The 19,524-nt window shown below is 44.2% G+C and overlaps 1 protein-coding gene across 2 annotated transcripts; it reads left to right on the top strand.

The window, feature by feature from the left end:
- The first annotated feature begins 222 nt into the window (after nt 1-222).
- Nucleotides 223-19,211, top strand: LOC103630074 (uncharacterized). Of its 2 annotated transcripts, XM_008651169.4 has the most exons (6): nt 223-405; nt 17,268-17,408; nt 17,482-17,792; nt 17,878-17,956; nt 18,094-18,683; nt 18,771-19,190. In XM_008651169.4, exons 3-5 carry the CDS (start codon nt 17,787-17,789, stop codon nt 18,678-18,680), a joined length of 672 nt encoding a protein of 223 aa, XP_008649391.1. In that variant the 5' UTR covers nt 223-405; nt 17,268-17,408; nt 17,482-17,786; the 3' UTR covers nt 18,681-18,683; nt 18,771-19,190. The 2 variants fall into 2 exon arrangements, 1 of the variants encoding a protein (XP_008649391.1); XR_002262843.3 differs by lacking the exons at nt 17,268-17,408; nt 17,482-17,792; nt 17,878-17,956 and having other exon boundaries at nt 226-405; nt 18,608-18,683; nt 18,771-19,211.
- The last annotated feature ends 313 nt before the right edge of the window (nt 19,212-19,524 follow it).

Raw genomic sequence — 19,524 nt, 5'->3', positions numbered from 1 at the left:
GGAGTTGGATCCACGAACCAACTCTCCATCCAACATCCATCACAGATTGGCGGACGATTAGCTGAGATTAATCGTTATTCTCAACACTTTTAAAACCGTGCGTGCAGAATGCTAAGCCTGCTAGATTCGAGCATCTGCGTGACTCTACTTTGGCTCTTCTCGTGCGATGCGACTTGACGATGCATTTGGGCGTTCCTGTAGATTCATTTGTCCTGCGTAGATTTACTTATCCCGATTCATTTGTGTGTCTAGATTCATGTGTTTTCTTCAAGAATTTAGTGTATACTTTATGATCATGTATGACAGCTACTTATTTGAGTTGTTACATGTAGATCCCTACAACACCAATTATAGTTGGGGAAGGTGAACCTCCTCCCTCTTGGGATCCGGTACCAACTCCAAAAGGTATTAAATTCTTTGTACGTATATATGGTTTACTTTAGTCCTTATTACTTGTACTTTTGAAATGATACATGATTTGCTTTAAGTCTATTTTATTATTTAACTTCTACCTGACAAAAAATATATATTCTTTAGTTCTACAATGAGTATGTCATTGCAAGATCATATTAGAAAGAGGTGATAGCACCTAGAGGGGGGTGAATAGGTGATCCTGTGAAACTTGAAAACTTAATGCCACAAAACTTGATTAGGAGTTAGCACAAATAATGCCAAGTGGCTAGAGAGGAGTCTTGCAAAACACGATAACCACAAGAAAATCAACACAGATAGACACAGTGGTTTATCCCGTGGTTCGGCCAAGTCCAACACTTGCCTACTCCATGTTGTGGCGTCCCAATGGACGAGGGTTGCAATCAACCCCTCTCAAGTGGTCCAAAGACCCACTTGAATACCACGATGTTTTGCTTTGTTTACTATATCCCGCTCGCGAGGAATCTCCACAACTTGGAGCCTCTCGCCCTTACACTTTGATGTTCACAAAGAAGCACGGAGTAAGGGAAGGATGAGCAACGCACACAAGACATAAAATCACAGCAAATACGCACACACAAGACCCAGACTTGAGCTCTAAAGAATATCACGAGGTTCTCACTAGAACGGAGCTCAAATAACTAAGAATGTCGAACAATTGCGCAAGAATGAAGTGTGAGTGATCAACAATGCTCAAAGGATGCTTGGTATACTCCTCCATGCGCCTAGGGGTCCCTTTTATAGCCCCAAGGCAGCTAGGAGCCGTTGAGAGCATTCCAGGAAGGCAATTCTTGCCTTCAGTCGCCTGGCGCACCGGACAGTCCGGTGCACCACCAGACACTGTCCGGTGCGGATCTCTTTCCTTATTTGGTGAAGCCGACCGTTGAAGATTCAGAGTTGTTGGCGCACCGGACATTGTCCAGTGCACACCGGACAGTCCGGTGCCCCCTTCTAGCCGTTGGCTCGGCCACGTGTCCCGCACGGATCGCGCGACCGACTGTTGGCTCACCGGATAGTCCGGTGCACCACAGGACAGTCCGGTGATTTATAGCCGTACGCCGTTAATCACTTCCCGAGAGCGACGACTTCGCCTGTGAATGGCTCACCGGACAGTCCGGTGATTTATAGCCGTACACCGCCGTCGAAGTCCTGAGAACAGCTAGTCAGCCTGAGCCAGCCTGGCGCACCGGACAGTCCGATGCAGCCAGACCGAGCTGTCTTTGGCTGAACAGAGCCATCTCTTTTCCAAAGTGATTTCTCCTGTTTCAAGCACTTAGACACAAAACATTAGTCTCCAAAACAATGTACTAAGTTTAGTAACATACCTTTAATCTTGATTTGCACTTAGTCCATCACTTGGCATAGATAAACACTTAAGCACTTGTGTTGGCACTCAATCACCAAAATACTTAGAAATGGCCCAAAGGCACATTTCCCTTTCAATCTCCCCCTTTTTGGTGATTTATGCCAACACAACAAAAAGCAACTAAAGTGTAGGAAACGGGTGACGCCTAAGAGGGGGGGGGGTGAATTAGGACTTCTAAAACTTTTACTAATCTAGGCCACAATTAAATCCCTAGAGCAAAACCTATGCAAGAATCAAAACTAGAATGTGCAAACTAGGTTTTGTCTAAGTGTTGCCATCTCTACCGCAAAGGCTAAGTTTCAATCTACACTAAATAAGTATGACAACAAGATTGAAACTTAAATGCTTAATATAAATGCGGAATGTAAAGAGCTAAGTAGAGATGCAAACTCTCATGGATGACGCCGGTATTTTTACCGAGGTATCCGGAACCGCGCAAGGTCCCGACTAATCCTCGTTGGTGCCCCTACGCAAAGGGAAGCCCACGCGAGGGCCAAGCACCACGGTCGAGTAACTCCGTAGAGAGCCGCGGGCCTTCTCCACGCGCAAGTGGTGCTCCGCTTTCGGCTCCTCTCGGACGCTCCCCGCCGTCTCCACTATCGAGCTTTCGGCCGAAACGCCGCGGGCCTCGTTCCCTCCGGTACACGGTGGCGGCCGTGACACAAACGCGGTTGTCACGGTCTCGCAAGACTCTCGCCCCACTCGGTACAATTACAACGGCTCGCGCAAGAGCCGAGGGGTTGTGAGGTTTATCTAAACTCACTCAACTAACTAGGATTCACCTAGAGCAAGCGCTAAAGCGGTCTAACTAACCTAAGCACTTCGCAAAGCACCTACGCTAATCACCGAGTGATTCTATTAAGCACTTGGGTGTTTGAGCACTTGGAAATATGCACTATGTGTATTGGAATGTTGCTTGGGCTCTCACACTTGAGAATGGCCGGTTGGGGTGGTATTTATAGCCTCCACACCCTCAACTAGCCGTTGGACAGAAAGCAGCAGCTTTCTGTCGTCGGGTGCACCGGACAGTCCGGTGCACCACCGGACACTGAACAGTAGATGTCCGGTGCACGCCACGTCAGCCGACCGTTGGCGCCTGTAGCAGTCGACCGTTGGATCCGACCGTTGCCTTTCTGCCCGTTGGCACACCGGACAGTCCGGTGCACACCGGACAGTCCGATGCTATAGCCAGAGAGCGCCTGCCTGCGGCCTCTCTGCGCAGACTGTCCGGTGCCTCACCGGACAGTCCGGTGCACACCGGACACCGATGTCCGGTGCGCCACCTGGCGCTGGCTGACAGCCCTTTCTTGGATTTCTTCGCTGATTTCTTCGGGCTTCTTTGTTCTTGAGTCTTGGACTTCTATGCCTCTTTTTATGTCTTCTTTTGAGGTGTTGCATCCTCATTGCCTTGGTCCAATTCTCTTCGCATCCTGTGAACTACAAACACAAACACTAGGAAACTTATTAGTTCACGGATTGTGTTGTTCATCAAACACCAAAACTCAATTAGCCAAAAGGCCCGGGGTCCATTTTCCTTACAATCTCCCCCTTTTTGGTGATTGATGACAACACAACCAAAGCAAGCAAATAATACAAGTATTTGAATGAAAATATGCAGTCTACTTGCTAGGATGCATGATTGTCCCCACAATGTGACATTATGGACTTAAGCCTCCCCCTAACTCCATAATTCACTTACTTCCTATTTTTGGACCAAATAACCAAAACCACTTAAAAAGCCATTAGTAGATATAAAATTTTAAATTGGTGGTGTTTGGTGTTTGATATAGTTTTCATTGCTTTGGCCTTGCTTTGGCCCCTAAACTTCTCCCCCTTTGGCATCAACCACCGAAAAGGAAGACATTAAAAGCATGTAGGAAGTAAATAAAAGCTTGCCCTCAACAAATGATATCACTAGAAGGATATTAAATTAAGCCATGAAAGATACCACTTGTAGATCATGAAAGATACCATGAGTAGGAGTTCCTCAAAAGATTACTCCCCCTAAGTAAGTATTCTCCCTTAGAAAGAGTTTTTCTCCCCCTTTAGAGATGAAGAAATACTCCCCCTGACAGAGATCCTCTACTTAGGAAAAAGCATGTGAAAATTAGAGGTGCAAGACATGATTTGAAAAGACTAACTTCCCTTATGCATAGGTAACAGAATATGAGTTAACCACTTATGCATTTTTAGCAACAAGGAAGCAATTGATATGAAATATAGTCTAATCAAATATTGGAGAAGACATGTAAATGATACTAAATGTAGTCTCAAAAGATACCAATTGAAGACCAATTGTAGGTCAATGGCGAGCTTGAGAGACATGAGAGTTCTTGGAGATTTTGCAGTGGAAGATTGTTGTCTTTCTCCGGGGACTTTATTTTCCTTACAATGAGACTATCACATGAAATAGACTTAAAAAGGTGTTAGTCTCAAAGTGTTAGATTATAGAGTAACCTCCCCCTAAAGGTGTGCAGACAAGTTTTGAATACTTGTAGGAGACATGCACTTTGATTTGATATCAAGAGGGGCAAATTATCCATAATCCAAACTTTGGCACATATAAGTTAAATGATACACTTTGTAGAAATCAAAATTTTCAATTGATGCATCATTTACTATGGAGTGATATATAAGCTATGTGCCATGCTTAAATAAACATTTTAAGCCATGTAGGTTTGCTTAAGCATATGAATTAAAAGCGAGCAATCCTACCATATGATTTACCTAGTATGCATGATTTTGAACAAAAGTACATAACAAATGTAATACTAGGCAAGAAAGGTAAACTAGATAAAAGATAAATAAATACCAATTGTAAAAACAAAGAATACAATAAAACTAGTTACCTAAGTCATGGGTGGGAAATTTGGGTCCAAAATTTTCACTAATCCACTTGGCAATAAACTTGATCCAATATGATGTATCCCATGATATACATCCCAATTTAGCCAAGTCTCCAAATTTCCCGATGACCTTCGGTCCACTCACTTCCCTTTCGGGATCCAAACCTTCTTGGTGCTTTTCATAGTTGAAATTATTTCCTTTGGCACCCAGATGCGTTTGGCCCCCTTTCCTTTGTTGGCTTGCTTGTTGGCCTTGATTGCTATCACCTTTCCGTTCTTTTTCTTCTTGATCAAGTATGGTGTAGCATCCTTTTTGTTCACCTTTTTGATGTAGGTGTTGGAGATTTTGCTTGTTGGCTTTTGCTTGAGCTTTTGCCTTTGTTTATCCCCGGTCATCGCCTTGCATTGGAAAGACTTGTGGCCTTCCTTGTGGCACAGCCTACAAATCACAGTTTCTCCCTCTACAGGCTTGTTCACTCCCGCAGTGGTGTTATCCTGTGGAGGTCGGATTTGTTTGGCTTTGCCTTTCTTGTCATACAAAGCCTTGCCAAGACGAGCCACTTCTTGCTTTAATTGTTCATTTTCCTTTGCAACCTCATCAGAACATGTCTCTACAACAATATTCTCAACAACTTGGTTGCAGGGGTTAGAATCATCAATTAAATCAAAGCAGGAAGTAGAAGCATCTTTCTTAATTATTTCAGGTATTTCAACTAAAGATGCTGCTGGGGTGCTACCAATGTTTTCTAGCTTAGTAGTTAGCTCATTATTGTGTATGCTAAGAATTTCCATTTTCTCTAGCAAATTTTCAATAGCTTCTTGGGAGCTAGCTAACTTAGCCTTAAGTTTTTCATTCTTTTTAATAAGGCTATCATTGGTAGCAGTGGATGGAGCACTAGATTCTAATAGCTCAATTTTAGTTGATAGCTCACTATTTAAGTTTGCAAAAGTTTCAAATTTTTCTAGCAAACCTTTGTAGTCATTTTGAGAGCTAACCAACTTATTTTTCAAAGTTTTAAGTTGAGCTTTTTGCTTAGTGCAAACATCCTGGAAAAAATTAACTGCTTCCGCAAGTTCTTCTAGAGAGGCCTTTCCCTCACCTTCATCATCACTACTACTTTCATCACTAGAGGATGGAATGCTTTTGTTACCTCTTGCCATAAGGCATTTGTGTGATGACCGTGATGATCGTGACGAGGATCGGTGGCTGCGCGTCCTTGGAGGTTCATCTTCACTTGAAGAGTCATCCCAAGTTCTAACACTTGTGAGCGCCTTGCCTTTGCTCCTCTCCTTTTTGGGTTTGGCCATATTTGGACAGTTGTCCCTGAAGTGGCCCTTTTCCCCACATGCGAAGCATCCTCTCTTCCTTTGCTTTTTCCTGTCAATGTTAAAGAGAAGATCCTCGACCTGCAGGGGCACACCCATTAGATTAATCTTGCGGATCATCCTCATTACCTTTCCGACGCGTCGGATTGTTTCTTCGTCCTCGGAGGATGATGTGCATGGTTGATTATCTTCATCATCATCACTTTCTTCTTCTTCTTCCTCTTCTTCGCTTGAGGAACTTGGAGTGGGAGCCTTCTTTTTGCCCTTCCTTTCATCACATGCAAAAGCATATGGTCTTGAGGTAGTTGGCTCCTCTCCCCGACTCATTTTTCGCGACATCTCAAAGGCCGCGATTTTCCCAATCACAATAGTCGGGGTCATGTTGCTCAAGTCCTCCATGTTGTGAAGGATGGTGATGATGCTCCCATATTTTTGTTGTGGTAGCAGGGAGATAATCTTCCTCACAATGTCCGCATCACCTAGCTTATTAATGCCAATAGAGTTGAGCTCATTGATTATTAGATTTAACCGAGAATACATGTCTCTAACAAGCTCATCATCTTTCATAGCAAAAGAATTATACTCATTTAAGACTAGGCAATGTTTTTGCTCACGGACATTGGATGTGCCGTCATGGAGCTCATGCAATTTTAGCCAAATCTCATTAGCAGTTTTCAGGGTAAATACTTGATTGAAAATATCCATGCTAAGAGATTCATACAAGCAATTTTTGGCTCTAGCATTTAAATGAATTTCTTTTTCCTCACTCGTGGTGGGTTTCTCGGGATTCTTGGGAGGTTTCATCCCATCACGAGTGACTCTCCAAACACCTAGATCAACGGCCTCTAGGTAACAAGCCATTCTAGCACTATAATATGGGAAGTTAGTGCCGTCAAAGTGTGGTGGCCTATGGGTATCCATCCCTTCCTCTAAAAAGCGTCGGCTCTTTTAGCGGTGAAGCTAAAACGTTTCAAATGAGCCAAACCGGCTTTGATACCAATTGTAGGAAACGGGTGACGCCTAAGAGGGGGGGGGGTGAATTAGGACTTCTAAAACTTTTACTAATCTAGGCCACAATTAAATCCCTAGAGCAAAACCTATGCAAGAATCAAAACTAGAATGTGCAAACTAGGTTTTGTCTAAGTGTTGCCATCTCTACCGCAAAGGCTAAGTTTCAATCTACACTAAATAAGTATGACAACAAGATTGAAACTTAAATGCTTAATATAAATGCGGAATGTAAAGAGCTAAGTAGAGATGCAAACTCTCGTGGATGACGCCGGTATTTTTACCGAGGTATCCGGAACCGCGCAAGGTCCCGACTAATCCTCGTTGGTGCCCCTACGCAAAGGGAAGCCCACGCGAGGGCCAAGCACCACGGTCGAGTAACTCCGTAGAGAGCCACGGGCCTTCTCCACGCGCAAGTGGTGCTCCGCTTTCGGCTCCTCTCGGACGCTCCCCGCCGTCTCCACTATCGAGCTTTCGGCCGAAACGCCGCGGGCCTCGTTCCCTCCGGTACACGGTGGCGGCCGTGACACAAACGCGGTTGTCACGGTCTCGCAAGACTCTCGCCCCACTCGGTACAATTACAACGGCTCGCGCAAGAGCCGAGAGGTTGTGAGGTTTATCTAAACTCACTCAACTAACTAGGATTCACCTAGAGCAAGCGCTAAAGCGGTCTAACTAACCTAAGCACTTCGCAAAGCACCTACGCTAATCACCGAGTGATTCTATTAAGCACTTGGGTGTTTGAGCACTTGGAAATATGCACTATGTGTATTGGAATGTTGCTTGGGCTCTCACACTTGAGAATGGCCGGTTGGGGTGGTATTTATAGCCTCCACACCCTCAACTAGCCGTTGGACAGAAAGCAGCAGCTTTCTGTCGTCGGGTGCACCGGACAGTCCGGTGCACCACCGGACACTGAACAGTAGATGTCCGGTGCACGCCACGTCAGCCGACCGTTGGCGCCTGTAGCAGTCGACCGTTGGATCCGACCGTTGCCTTTCTGCCCGTTGGCACACCGGACAGTCCGGTGCACACCGGACAGTCCGATGCTACAGCCAGAGAGCGCCTGCCTGCGGCCTCTCTGCGCAGACTGTCCGGTGCCTCACCGGACAGTCCGGTGCACACCGGACACCGATGTCCGGTGCGCCACCTGGCGCTGGCTGACAGCCCTTTCTTGGATTTCTTCGCTGATTTCTTCGGGCTTCTTTGTTCTTGAGTCTTGGACTTCTATGCCTCTTTTTATGTCTTCTTTTGAGGTGTTGCATCCTCATTGCCTTGGTCCAATTCTCTTCGCATCCTGTGAACTACAAACACAAACACTAGGAAACTTATTAGTTCACGGATTGTGTTGTTCATCAAACACCAAAACTCAATTAGCCAAAAGGCCCGGGGTCCATTTTCCTTACATAAAGGAAGTGCAACATCAATACAATTGAGAACTCAATATTGTTTTGATTCAAATTTGGCATATATGGATCATACTTTGCCACCACTTGGTTTGTTTTTGCAAGTCAAACTCAATTTCCTATCTCTAAGTCAAATTCACTTGTAGAGACATAAAGAGAGGTATTCCAAGAAAAATTGATCAAAGATTCAAAAACTCCCCCTTTTTCCCATAATCAACAATTCTCCCCGCAAGAGACCAACTTTTGACAAAAAGATACAATAAGAGGATTTTGACAAAACAAAAGCTCTATTCTACTGTTTTCAAAATTCTCAAGTGGTAGCTGATCCATTTATTGCTTTGGCCTTATTTTCTCCCCCTTTGGCATCAAGCACCAAAACGGGATCAATCTTGGCCGTAAAACCTCATTGCCTCACCAAAATCTTCACATAAGAGTACAAAAGCAATAAGAAGATAGAGATGTACTTGGAGTGAGTTACCCTCTCATCGGAGTGCAGTGGAAGTCTTTCATGGTCCAAGTCCACCTTTCCCTTTCAATCCACCTTTAAGACTAAATCAAGCAAACTCAAGCACACGGTTAGTCTCAAAGGGTCAAGTTGTAGCACATCTCCCCCTAAATATGTGCATCACTCACACATGGACTTTTGAGGTCCGGGGAGTGTTTGTACAACTTGAGCACCATAAATAAACAACAAAATGCATAAGGAGCATAATACACATGTATGCTACAAATCAATCCAAGTTCCACGAATCTAAGACATTTAGCTCACTACGTAGCCTGCAAAAGGTCTTCTCATCTAAAGGCTTGGTAAAGATATCGGCTAGCTGGTTCTCGGTGCTAATATAAAACACTTCGATATCTCCCTTTTGCTGGTGGTCTCTCAAAAAGTGATGCCGGATGTCAATGTGCTTTGTGTGGCTGTGCTCAACAGGATTGTCCGCTATGCGGATAGCACTCTCATTATGACATAGGAGTGGGACTTTGCTCAGATTGTAGCCAAAGTCCCGGAGGGTTTGCCTCATCCAAAGTAGTTGCGCGCAACACTGTCCTGCGGCAACGTACTCGGCCTCAGCGGTGGATAGGGCAACGGAGGTTTGTTTCTTAGAACTCCATGACACCAGGGACCTCCCTAAGAATTGGCACGTTCCTGATGTACTCTTCCTATCGACCTTACATCCAGCATAATCGGAGTCTGAATATCCAATTAAGTCAAAGGTAGACCCTTTTGGATACCAGATCCCGAAGCAAGGCATAGCGACTAAATATCTAAGAATTCGCTTCACAGCCACTAAGTGACACTCCCTTGGATCGGATTGAAATCTAGCACACATGCATACACTAAGCATAATATCCGGTCTACTAGCGCATAAATAAAGCAAAGAACCTATCATGGACCGGTATGCTTTTTGATCAACGGACTTACCTCCTTTGTTTAGGTCGACGTGTCCGTTAGTTCCCATCGGAGTCTTTGCGGGCTTGGCATCCTTCATCCCAAACCGCTTTAGCAAGTCTTGTGTGTACTTCGTTTGGGAGATGAAGGTGCCGTCCTTGAGTTGCTTCACTTGGAACCCAAGGAAGTAGTTCAACTCGCCCATCATCGACATCTCGAATTTCTGCGTCATCACCCTGCTAAACTCTTCACAAGACTTTTGGTTAGTAGAACCAAATATTATGTCATCGACATAAATTTGGCACACAAAAATTTCACCATCACAAGTCTTAGTGAAAAGAGTTGGATCGGCTTTCCCAACCTTGAAAGCATTAGCAACTAAAAATCTCTAAGGCATTCATACCATGCTCTTGGGGCTTGCTTAAGTCCATAGAGCGCCTTAGAGAGCTTACACACGTGGTCGGGGTACCGTTCATCCTCGAAGCCAGGGAGTTGCTCCACGTACACCTCCTCCTTGATTGGCTCGTTGAGGAAAGCGCTCTTCACATCCATTTGAAACAACCTAAAAGAATGGTGAGCGGCATATGCTAGCAAACTACGAATGGACTCTAGCCTAGCCACAGGAGCAAAAGTCTCCTCAAAGTCAAAACCTGCGACTTGGGCATAGCCTTTTGCCATAAGTCGAGCCTTGTTCCTTGTCACCACCCCATGCTCGTCCTGTTTGTTGCGGAACACCCACTTGGTTCCCACAACATTTTGCTTGGGACGAGGCACCAGTGTCCAAACTTCATTACGCTTGAAGTGGTTGAGGTCTTCCTGCATGGCCGACACCCAGTCCGGATCTAGCAAGGCCTCTTCTACCCTGAAAGGCTCAATAGAAGAGACAAAGGAGTAATGCTCACAAAAATTAACTAATCTAGAATGAGTAGTTACTCCCTTGTTAATGTCACCCAAAATTTGGTCGACGGGATGATTCCTTTGAATCGTCGCTCGAACTTGGGTTGGAGGTGCCGGTTGTGCTTCTTCCTCCATCACATGATCATCTTGTGCTCCCCCTTGATCACACGCCTCTTCTTGATGAACCTGTTCATCGTCTTGAGTTGGGGGATGCACCATTGTTGAGGAAGAGGGTTGATCTTGCTCTTTTTGTTCCTGTGGCCGCATATCTCCAATCGTCATGGTGCGTATTGCGGCCATTGGAACGTCTCCTTCATCTACATCATCAAGATCAACAACTTGCTCTCTTGGAGAGCCATTAGTCTCATCAAATACAACGTCGCTAGAGACTTCAACCAAACCCGATGATTTGTTGAAGACTCTATACGCCTTTGTATTTGAGTCATAACCTAACAAAAACCCTTCTACAGCTTTGGGAGCAAACTTAGAATTTCTACCTTTCTTCACTAGAATATAGCATTTGCTCCCAAATACACGAAAGTAAGACACATTGGGTTTGTTACCGGTTAGAAGCTCATACGAAGTCTTCTTGAGGAGGCGGTGAAGGTAGACCCGGTTGATGGCGTGGCAAGCCGTGTTCAAGGCTTCTGACCAAAACCGCTCGGGGGTCTTGAACTCTCCAAGCATCGTCCTCGCCATGTCTATGAGCGTCCTGTTCTTCCTCTCTACCACACCATTTTGCTGTGGTGTGTAGGGAGCGGAGAACTCGTGCTTGACCCCTTCCTCCTCAAGGTACTCCTCCATCTGAAGGTTCTTGAACTCAGACCCGTTGTCGCTCCTTATCTTCTTCACCTTGAGCTCAAACTCGTTTTGAGCTCTCCTTAGGAAGCGCTTGAGGGTCCCTTGGGTTTCAGATTTATCCTGCAAAAAGAATACCCAAGTGAAGCGGGAAAAATCATCAACTATAACAAGACCATACTTACTTCCTCCTATGCTTAGATAGGCGACGGATCCGAAGAGGTCCATATGAAGCATCTCCAAAGGTCTTGATGTGGTCATCACATTTTTGGTGTGATGAGAGCTTCCCACCTGTTTACCTGCTTGACAAGCTGCACAAGGTCTATCTTTTTCAAAAGTCACATTAGTTAGACCTATCACGTGTTCTCCCTTTAGAAGCTTGTGAAGGTTCTTCATCCCCACATGTGCTAAACGGCGATGCCACAGCCAGCCCATGCTAGTCTTAGCAATTAAGCATGCATCTAGACCGACCTCCTCTTTTGCAAAGTCAACTAAATAAAGTTTGCCGTCTAGTACACCCTTAAAAGCTAATGAACCATCACTTCTTCTAAAGACAGACACATCTACATTTGTGAATAAACAGTTATATCCCATATTACAGAGTTGACTCACAGACAACAAGTTATATCCAAGCGACTCAACTAAGAACACATTAGAAATAGAGTGCTCGGATGAAATAGCAATTTTTCCTAACCCTTTCACCTTGCCTTGGTTCCCATCACCGAATATTATTGAATCTTGGGGATCCTTGTTCTTGACGTAGGAAGAGAACATCCTCTTTTCCCCCATCATATGGTTTGTGCATTCGCTGTCGATAATCCAGTTTGAGCCCCCGGATGCATAAACCTGCAAGGCAAATTTAGGCTTGGGTCTTAGGTACCCAACTCTTGTTGGGTCCTACAAGGTTAGTGACAATATCCTTAGGGACCCAAATGCAAGTTTTATCTCCCTTGCATTTTGCCCCTAATTTCCTAGCAATCACCTTTCTATCCTTTCTACAAATTGCAAAGGAAGCATTGCAAGCATGATAAATTGTAGAAGGTTCATTAATCTTCCTAGGAACATGAGCAACATTTCTCCTAGGCATATGATGAATGACATTTCTCCTAGGCATATCTCTACCATGCATATAGGAAGAACTTGAAGCAAACATTGCATTTGAATCATAAGCATTACAACTCCTATCATGATGAATATTTCTAGAAAATTTCCTATAAATAAATGCATGATTCTTTTGAGCACTATTATCCATAGGGGCCTTCCCTTTCTCCTTGGTGGAGATGGAAGCCTTATGGCTTGTTAAGTTCTTGACTTCCCTCTTGAAGCCAAGACCATCCTTAATTGAGGGGTGTCTACCAATCGTGTAGGCATCCCTTGCAAATTTTAGCTTATCAAATTCACTTTTGCTAGTCTTAAGTTGGGCATTAAGACTAGCCACTTCATCATTCAGATTAGAAATTGAAGCTAGGTGTTTGCTACAAGCATCAACATCAAAATCTTTACACCTATTGCAAATTATAACATGTTCTACACAAGATGTTGATTTATTAGCTATTTCTAACTTAGCATTCAAATCATCATTTATGCTCTTTAAGCTAGAAATAGAGTCATGGCATGTGGACAATTCACAAGAAAGCATTTCATTCCTTTTAATTTCTAAAGCAAGGGATTTTTGTGCCTCTACAAACTTATCATGTTCTTCATACAAAAGATCCTCTTGCTTTTCTAATAACCTATTCTTATCATTTAAAGCATCAATCAATTTATTGATTTTATCAATTTTATTTCTATCTAAACCTTTAAATAAACTAGAATAATCTATTTCATCATCATCACTAGACTCATCATCACTTGAAGAAGCATAAGTAGTATTCCGAGTACATACCTTCTTCTCCTTCGCCATGAGGCATGTGTGGCGCTCGTTGGGGAAGAGGGCCGATTTGTTGAAGGCGGTGGCGACGAGTCCTTCATTGTCGGAGTCAGACGACGAACAATCCGAGTCTCACTCCTTGCCAAGGTGTGCCTCGCCCTTAGCCTTCTTGTAAGCTTTCTTCTTTTCCCTCTTGTTCCCTTGTTCCTGGTCACTATCATTATCGGGACAATTAGCGATAAAATGACCAATCTTACCACATTTGAAGCATGAGCGCTTCCCCTTTGTCTTGTTCTTTTTGGGATGCTCCTTGCGTCCCTTTAGCGCCGTCTTGAAGCGCTTAATGATGAGGGCCATCTCTTCCTCATTTAGCCCCGCCGCCTCAACTTGCGCCACCTTGCTAGGTAGCGCCTCCTTGCTACTCGATGCCTTGAGAGCAATGACTTGAGGCTCATGGATTGGACCATTCAATGCATCGTCGACGTATCTTGCCTCCTTGATCATCATCCGCCCGCTTACGAACTTTCCAAGTACCTCCTCGGGCGTCATCTTGGTGTACCTAGGATTCTCACGAATATTGTTCACAAGATGTGGATCAAGGACAGTAAAAGACCTTAGCATTAGGCGGACGACGTCGTGGTCCGTCCATCGCGTGCTTCCATAGCTCCTTATTTTGTTGACGAGGGTCTTGAGCCGGTTGTATGTTTGGGTTGGCTCCTCGCCCCTGATCATCGCGAATCTCCAAAGTTTGCCCTCCACCAACTCCATCTTGGTGAGCATGGTGACGTTATTTCCCTCATGTGAGATCTTGAGGGTGTCCCAAATCTGCTTGGCGTTGTCCAAGCCACTCACTTTATGATATTCATCCCTGCACAATGAGGCTAGAAGAACAATAGTAGCTTGTGCATTTTTGTGAATTTGCTCATTTATAAACATGGGACTATCAGTACTATCAAATTTCATTCCACTCTCGACTATCTCCCATATGCTTGGATGGAGAGAGAACAAGTGACTACGCATTTTGTGGCTCCAAAATCCGTAGTCCTCTCCATCAAAGTGAGGAGGTTTACCAAGTGGAATGGAGAGTAAATGAGCATTGGTACTTTGCGGAATACGAGAGTAATCAAAAGAAAAGTTTGAATTGACCGTTTTCTTTTTCTCGTAGTCGTTGTCATCGTTGTCCTTTTGGGAAGAAGAGGACTCGTCGCTGTCGTCGTAGTAGACGATCTCCTTGATGCGCCTTGTCTTCTTCTTCTTCCCATCTTTTCGTTTGTAGCCCGAGCCCGAGTCGGTAGGCTTGTCATCTTTTGGCTCGTTGACGAAGGACTCCTTCTCCTTATCATTGATCACAATCCCCTTGCCCTTAGGATCCATCTCTTCGGGCGATTAGTCCCTTTCTTGAAGAGAACGGCTCTGATACCAATTGATAGCACCAAGAGGGGGGAGGGGGTGAATAGGTGATCCTGTGAAACTTGAAAACTTAATGCCACAAAACTTGATTAGGAGTTAGCACAAATAATGCCAAGTGGCTAGAGAGGAGTCTTGCAAGACACGATAACCACAAGAAAATCAACACAGATAGACACAGTGGTTTATCCCGTGGTTCGGCCAAGTCCAACACTTTCCTATTCCACGTTGTGGCGTCCCAACGGACAAGGGTTGCAATCAACCCCTCTCAAGTGGTCCAAAGACCCACTTGAATACCACAGTGTTTTGCTTTGTTTACTATATCCCGCTCGTGAGGAATCTCCACAACTTGGAGCCTCTCGTCCTTACACTTTGATGTTCACAAAGAAGCACGGAGTAAGGGAAGGATGAGCAACGCACACAAGACACAAAATCACAGCAAATACGCACACACAAGACCCAGACTTGAGCTCTAAAGAATATCACGAGGTTCTCACTAGAACGGAGCTCAAATCACTAAGAATGTCGAACAAGTGCGCAAGAATGAAGTGTGAGTGATCAACAATGCTCAAAGGATGCTTGGTATACTCCTCCATGCGCCTAGGGGTCCCTTTTATAGCCCTAAGGCAGCTAGGAGCCGTTGAGAGCATTCCAGGAAGGCAATTCTTGCCTTCAGTCGCCTGGCGCACCGGACAGTCCGGTGCACCACCGGACACTGTTCGGTGCGGATCTCTTTCCTTATTTGGCGAAGCCGACCGTTGAAGATTCAGAGCCGTTGGCGCACCGGACAGTCCGATGCCCCCTTCTAGCCGTTGGCTCGGCCACGTGTCCCGCGCGGATCACGCGGCCGACCGTTGGCCCGGCCGACTATTGGCTCACCGGACAGTCCGGTGCACCACCGGACAGTCCGGTGATTTATAGACGTACGCCGTTAATCACTTCCCAAGAGCGACGACTTCGCCTGTGAATGGCTCACTGGACAGTCCGGTGCACCACCGGACAGTCCGGTGATTTATAGCCGTACACCGCCATCGAAGTCCCGAGAACAGCTAGTCAGCCCGAGCCAGCCTGGCGCACCGGACACTGTCCGGTGCACCACCGGACAGTCCGAGCTGTCTTTGGCTGAACAGAGCCATCTCTTTTCCAAAGTGATTTCTCCTGTTTCAAGCACTTAGACACAAAACATTAGTCTCCAAAACAATGTACTAAGTTTAGTACATCACCAAAATCTTGATTTGCACTTAGTCCATCACTTGGCATAGATAAACACTTAAGCACTTGCGTTGGCACTCAATCACCAAAATACTTAGAAATGGCCCAAAGGCACATTTCCCTTTGAAGAGGAGGGAAGAATAAGATGATGACATGATGTTGTTTATTTTCCCTGCCTTATATCTGATGGACATGTCAAGAATTGTCAAGTTACATTTTGGATGGAACCACACATCTTCAGAGAGCTGGCAACTTATCTTAGAAGGAGAAAGATCGTTGTTGATACAAGGATCACGGTCGAGGAGAAGTTGGCATTCTTCTTATACATGCTAAGTCACAACGCCTCATATCAGGATCTCCAAGTGTACTTTGGTCATAGTAATGACACCTTCCATCATCACATCAACCACTTCTTTAAGAAGGTCATTCCTGTTCTCTCTCGTCGTTTCATTCAGCCTCCTGAGCCCAATCAAGTGCATCAAAAAATACAAGATAATCCTAGATTCTATCCATTCTTTAAGAATTGTCTCGGTGCCATTGATGGAACTCATATTCCTATTTCTATATCTCCTAATAAACATTCTCCTTTTCGAAATCGGAAGGGAACACTTAGCATAAATGTGATGGTGGCATGTGATTTCGATCTCAGTATCACTTTTGTTTCTAGTGGATGGGAGGGATCTGCTACGGATTCTAGAGTGCTAAGATCAGCTATGAGCAAGGGTTTTCACGTACCTCCAGGAAAATTCTATCTAGTTGATGGTGGGTATGCAAATACTCCATCTTTTCTTGCTCCATACCGAGGAGTTCGGTACCACTTGAAGGAATTTGGGGCTGGACATCGAAGACCACAGAACCCGAAGGAGCTCTTCAACCATCGCCACACACTTCTGACAAACCATGTGGAAAGGGCTTTGGGGGTGCTTAAAAAGCGCTTCCCCATTCTCAAAGTTGCCACGTTCCACACGCTGGAAAACCAAGTAAAGATACCTATAGCTGCTGCCATCTTCCACAATCTAATTCGGTCACTTCATGGTGATGAGGAATGGTTAGATCATCAGCCAGATAGTATTGATCCATCAAACTTTGTTGCTCTACCAAGTGGTGATCAAATGAGTGACCCAGGCACTACACAAGGCAATGCTTTAAGAGATACCATCGCCCAAGAAATGTGGGCTCAGTACCAACAACATCTAAATTAGTATTTTCGCGGTTGAATAAGATGTAATAATTAGTAGTATTGTAACATATAAATCAACACTTTAAGTTAGTAGTATCGTAACATGTAAGAAGTTTTTTCTTTGAAAAGCTATGGTTGGAAAAGGCTCCCCAAGGTTCAACATGAGCAGTTCCCCAAAGCTGCGTAGGTATATTCCTACAACAAGTGCTACTAAAAAGAAGCCTTCTCCTAAATGCAGTGGGGCAAAAAAGAGTGGAGGTTCTCCAAGAGGTATTGTGTTCAATGTTTCTTCATGCTTTCTTGTAAGTTTTGTATTACTAATGTGTGGCCATTGTTTATGTAGTAGTGAAACAAAGAGCAGATTGGAATCCAGGACTTGAGAGATCTCTTGTTGATATTCTCCATGAATTTAAAGATAGTGGGTATAGAGGTGACAATGGTTGGAACTCTGAAGGGTGGAATAGGATGGTTAAGGAGTTTTATGTGAGGAACAAGTATGTCTCCTTTACAAAGGCTCAGATTCAGGATAAAGAAGGTCAGTTGAAGAGAGACTACAAGATGCTCAAAGCAGCAAAGCAACAGAGCGGGTCAACCTGGAATGAGAAAAGGAATATGGTTGAAGGACCACCAGCTTTGTGAGAGAATCTCATGGTGGTAAGTTTATTTCTTGAAATTCAGTTATCAAATTAGTTATGTGGGAGAATCTCATATTTGATTAACGTTTTCTTTAATTATGCAGACATTTCCTAAAATCAAGAAGTTTAACAACAATAAGGCAACCTTCCCGCTCTTTGATGCTTTGGGAAAGCTTTATGATGGTAAGTTTCCAAACATGCATGATTCTAGTAGCTTTATGTTGGTGCTATAACTGTAGCTTTGTTTAGTAGGTGTTGTTGATGGATTTCCTTATATTAGTTAACTATCGGTCAGTTCATATTTCCTTGTTATTGTGTAGGACACTTGGCTGAAGGGACTTGGAGTTGCACTTCTCTTGAGGCACCGCAAGAGGAAGAACCGAATGAGCAACTTCAGGATGCAGAAGATGGACCACAAGGCTTTGATCTGAATGTTGTTCATGATGTAGATGATGAAGTTGATGATGCACTCACTGAAAGGAATGAAGATATGCTTCAAGGAAGGGCTAATACTCTGTCACGAGATGAAGAAAGTGGACAGCGAAGACCTGCTACGTCAAGAAACAAGCAAGAAAAGGAACCAAAGAAGCCTAGAAAGACTGATAACATAGAAAATATGATGAACAAATACCTAGAAATGAGGAGCAAGCAAGTAGAAGATGAAGCTGCAAGAGAAAAGGAAGCAAGAGAAAAGGAGACAAGAGAAAAGGAGGCAGCTCAAAGTGAAGATTTCTCCATCAAAAGGTGCATATCAGTTCTGAACACAATGGAAGAAGTGACCAAACTGGAGAAGGCAAAAGCATATTCAGTCTTCACCAAGAGCAAAGAGAATAGAGAGACTTTCATATGTGCATGTGAAGCGGATCAAGAATCAGCTTTGATTTGGCTAAGAAATGAGATGGCTTAGTAGGTATGATATTTGTGTCTTTACCTTCCACTCAACCATATTCACTTGGGCCTTTATCTTCCAATCTAATTGTTCCATTTGTTTGGACAGGTTTGGGTGATCAATCGGTGATGCTTAGCACATCTGGAGGTTTCTTATTTTGAACTGACATGCTTAGTTCTAAAGTGATGTTTCTTCTTAGCACATCTGTTCTATCTCTTAGCTGTTGAAGATGTCAGTCTATCAAGATTGTTCTTTGCGTTTGTTGGCAAGACTATAATTTGCCTTTCAACCATGTATGTTGCTGCCGAACAGGGCAAAATTGCTGGAGCTGGAAGCGTTCCAGTTGGATTACTTCTTGGGCTGGAAAGAGTGAAAGACCCGGATGCACTAAATTCTGGCCTGGAACAGTTACAGCTCTGGAATTAATCCTATGCTACCGAACGGCGCCTAAATGAATAGCATTAAACTGGAAAGTTGAAGAGGACTATATCTAGAACTTAGGCTTGATCGACTGAGAGAAACCTTGAAGGTGAGTCAACGACTACATCTAAATTGTTCTTTTTTAGCATGCACTGGACATGTTTTTAGAGACTCCAACGGCTTTGCGCTTATCATCTCCGCTCAACAGAATCCTATTATTTTCTATCTCTCCTTTTACTTCTATTCCTATGCTTCTTGTTATTTTGTTTCTGTGTTTCCTTTCTATAATTGCTGGCGCCGATTTGAATACCAATCACTAATGATCCCTATAGCGTCCTCGCAGTGAGGCTGGACCTTAGGGATAATCCCTAGGTTTTGCCCACTGAGGTCGAGACCTTGGGGAGCAAGATAGTAGATAAGATGTAAGATAAATAACACTATC

The sequence above is a fragment of the Zea mays genome, chromosome 6, assembly GCF_902167145.1.
Source record: "Zea mays cultivar B73 chromosome 6, Zm-B73-REFERENCE-NAM-5.0, whole genome shotgun sequence".
In the NCBI taxonomy this organism is placed as follows: Eukaryota; Viridiplantae; Streptophyta; class Magnoliopsida; order Poales; family Poaceae; genus Zea; species Zea mays.
The sequence above is the reverse complement of the archived record's forward strand: the minus strand, read 5'-3'. Positions and strand labels throughout refer to the sequence as shown.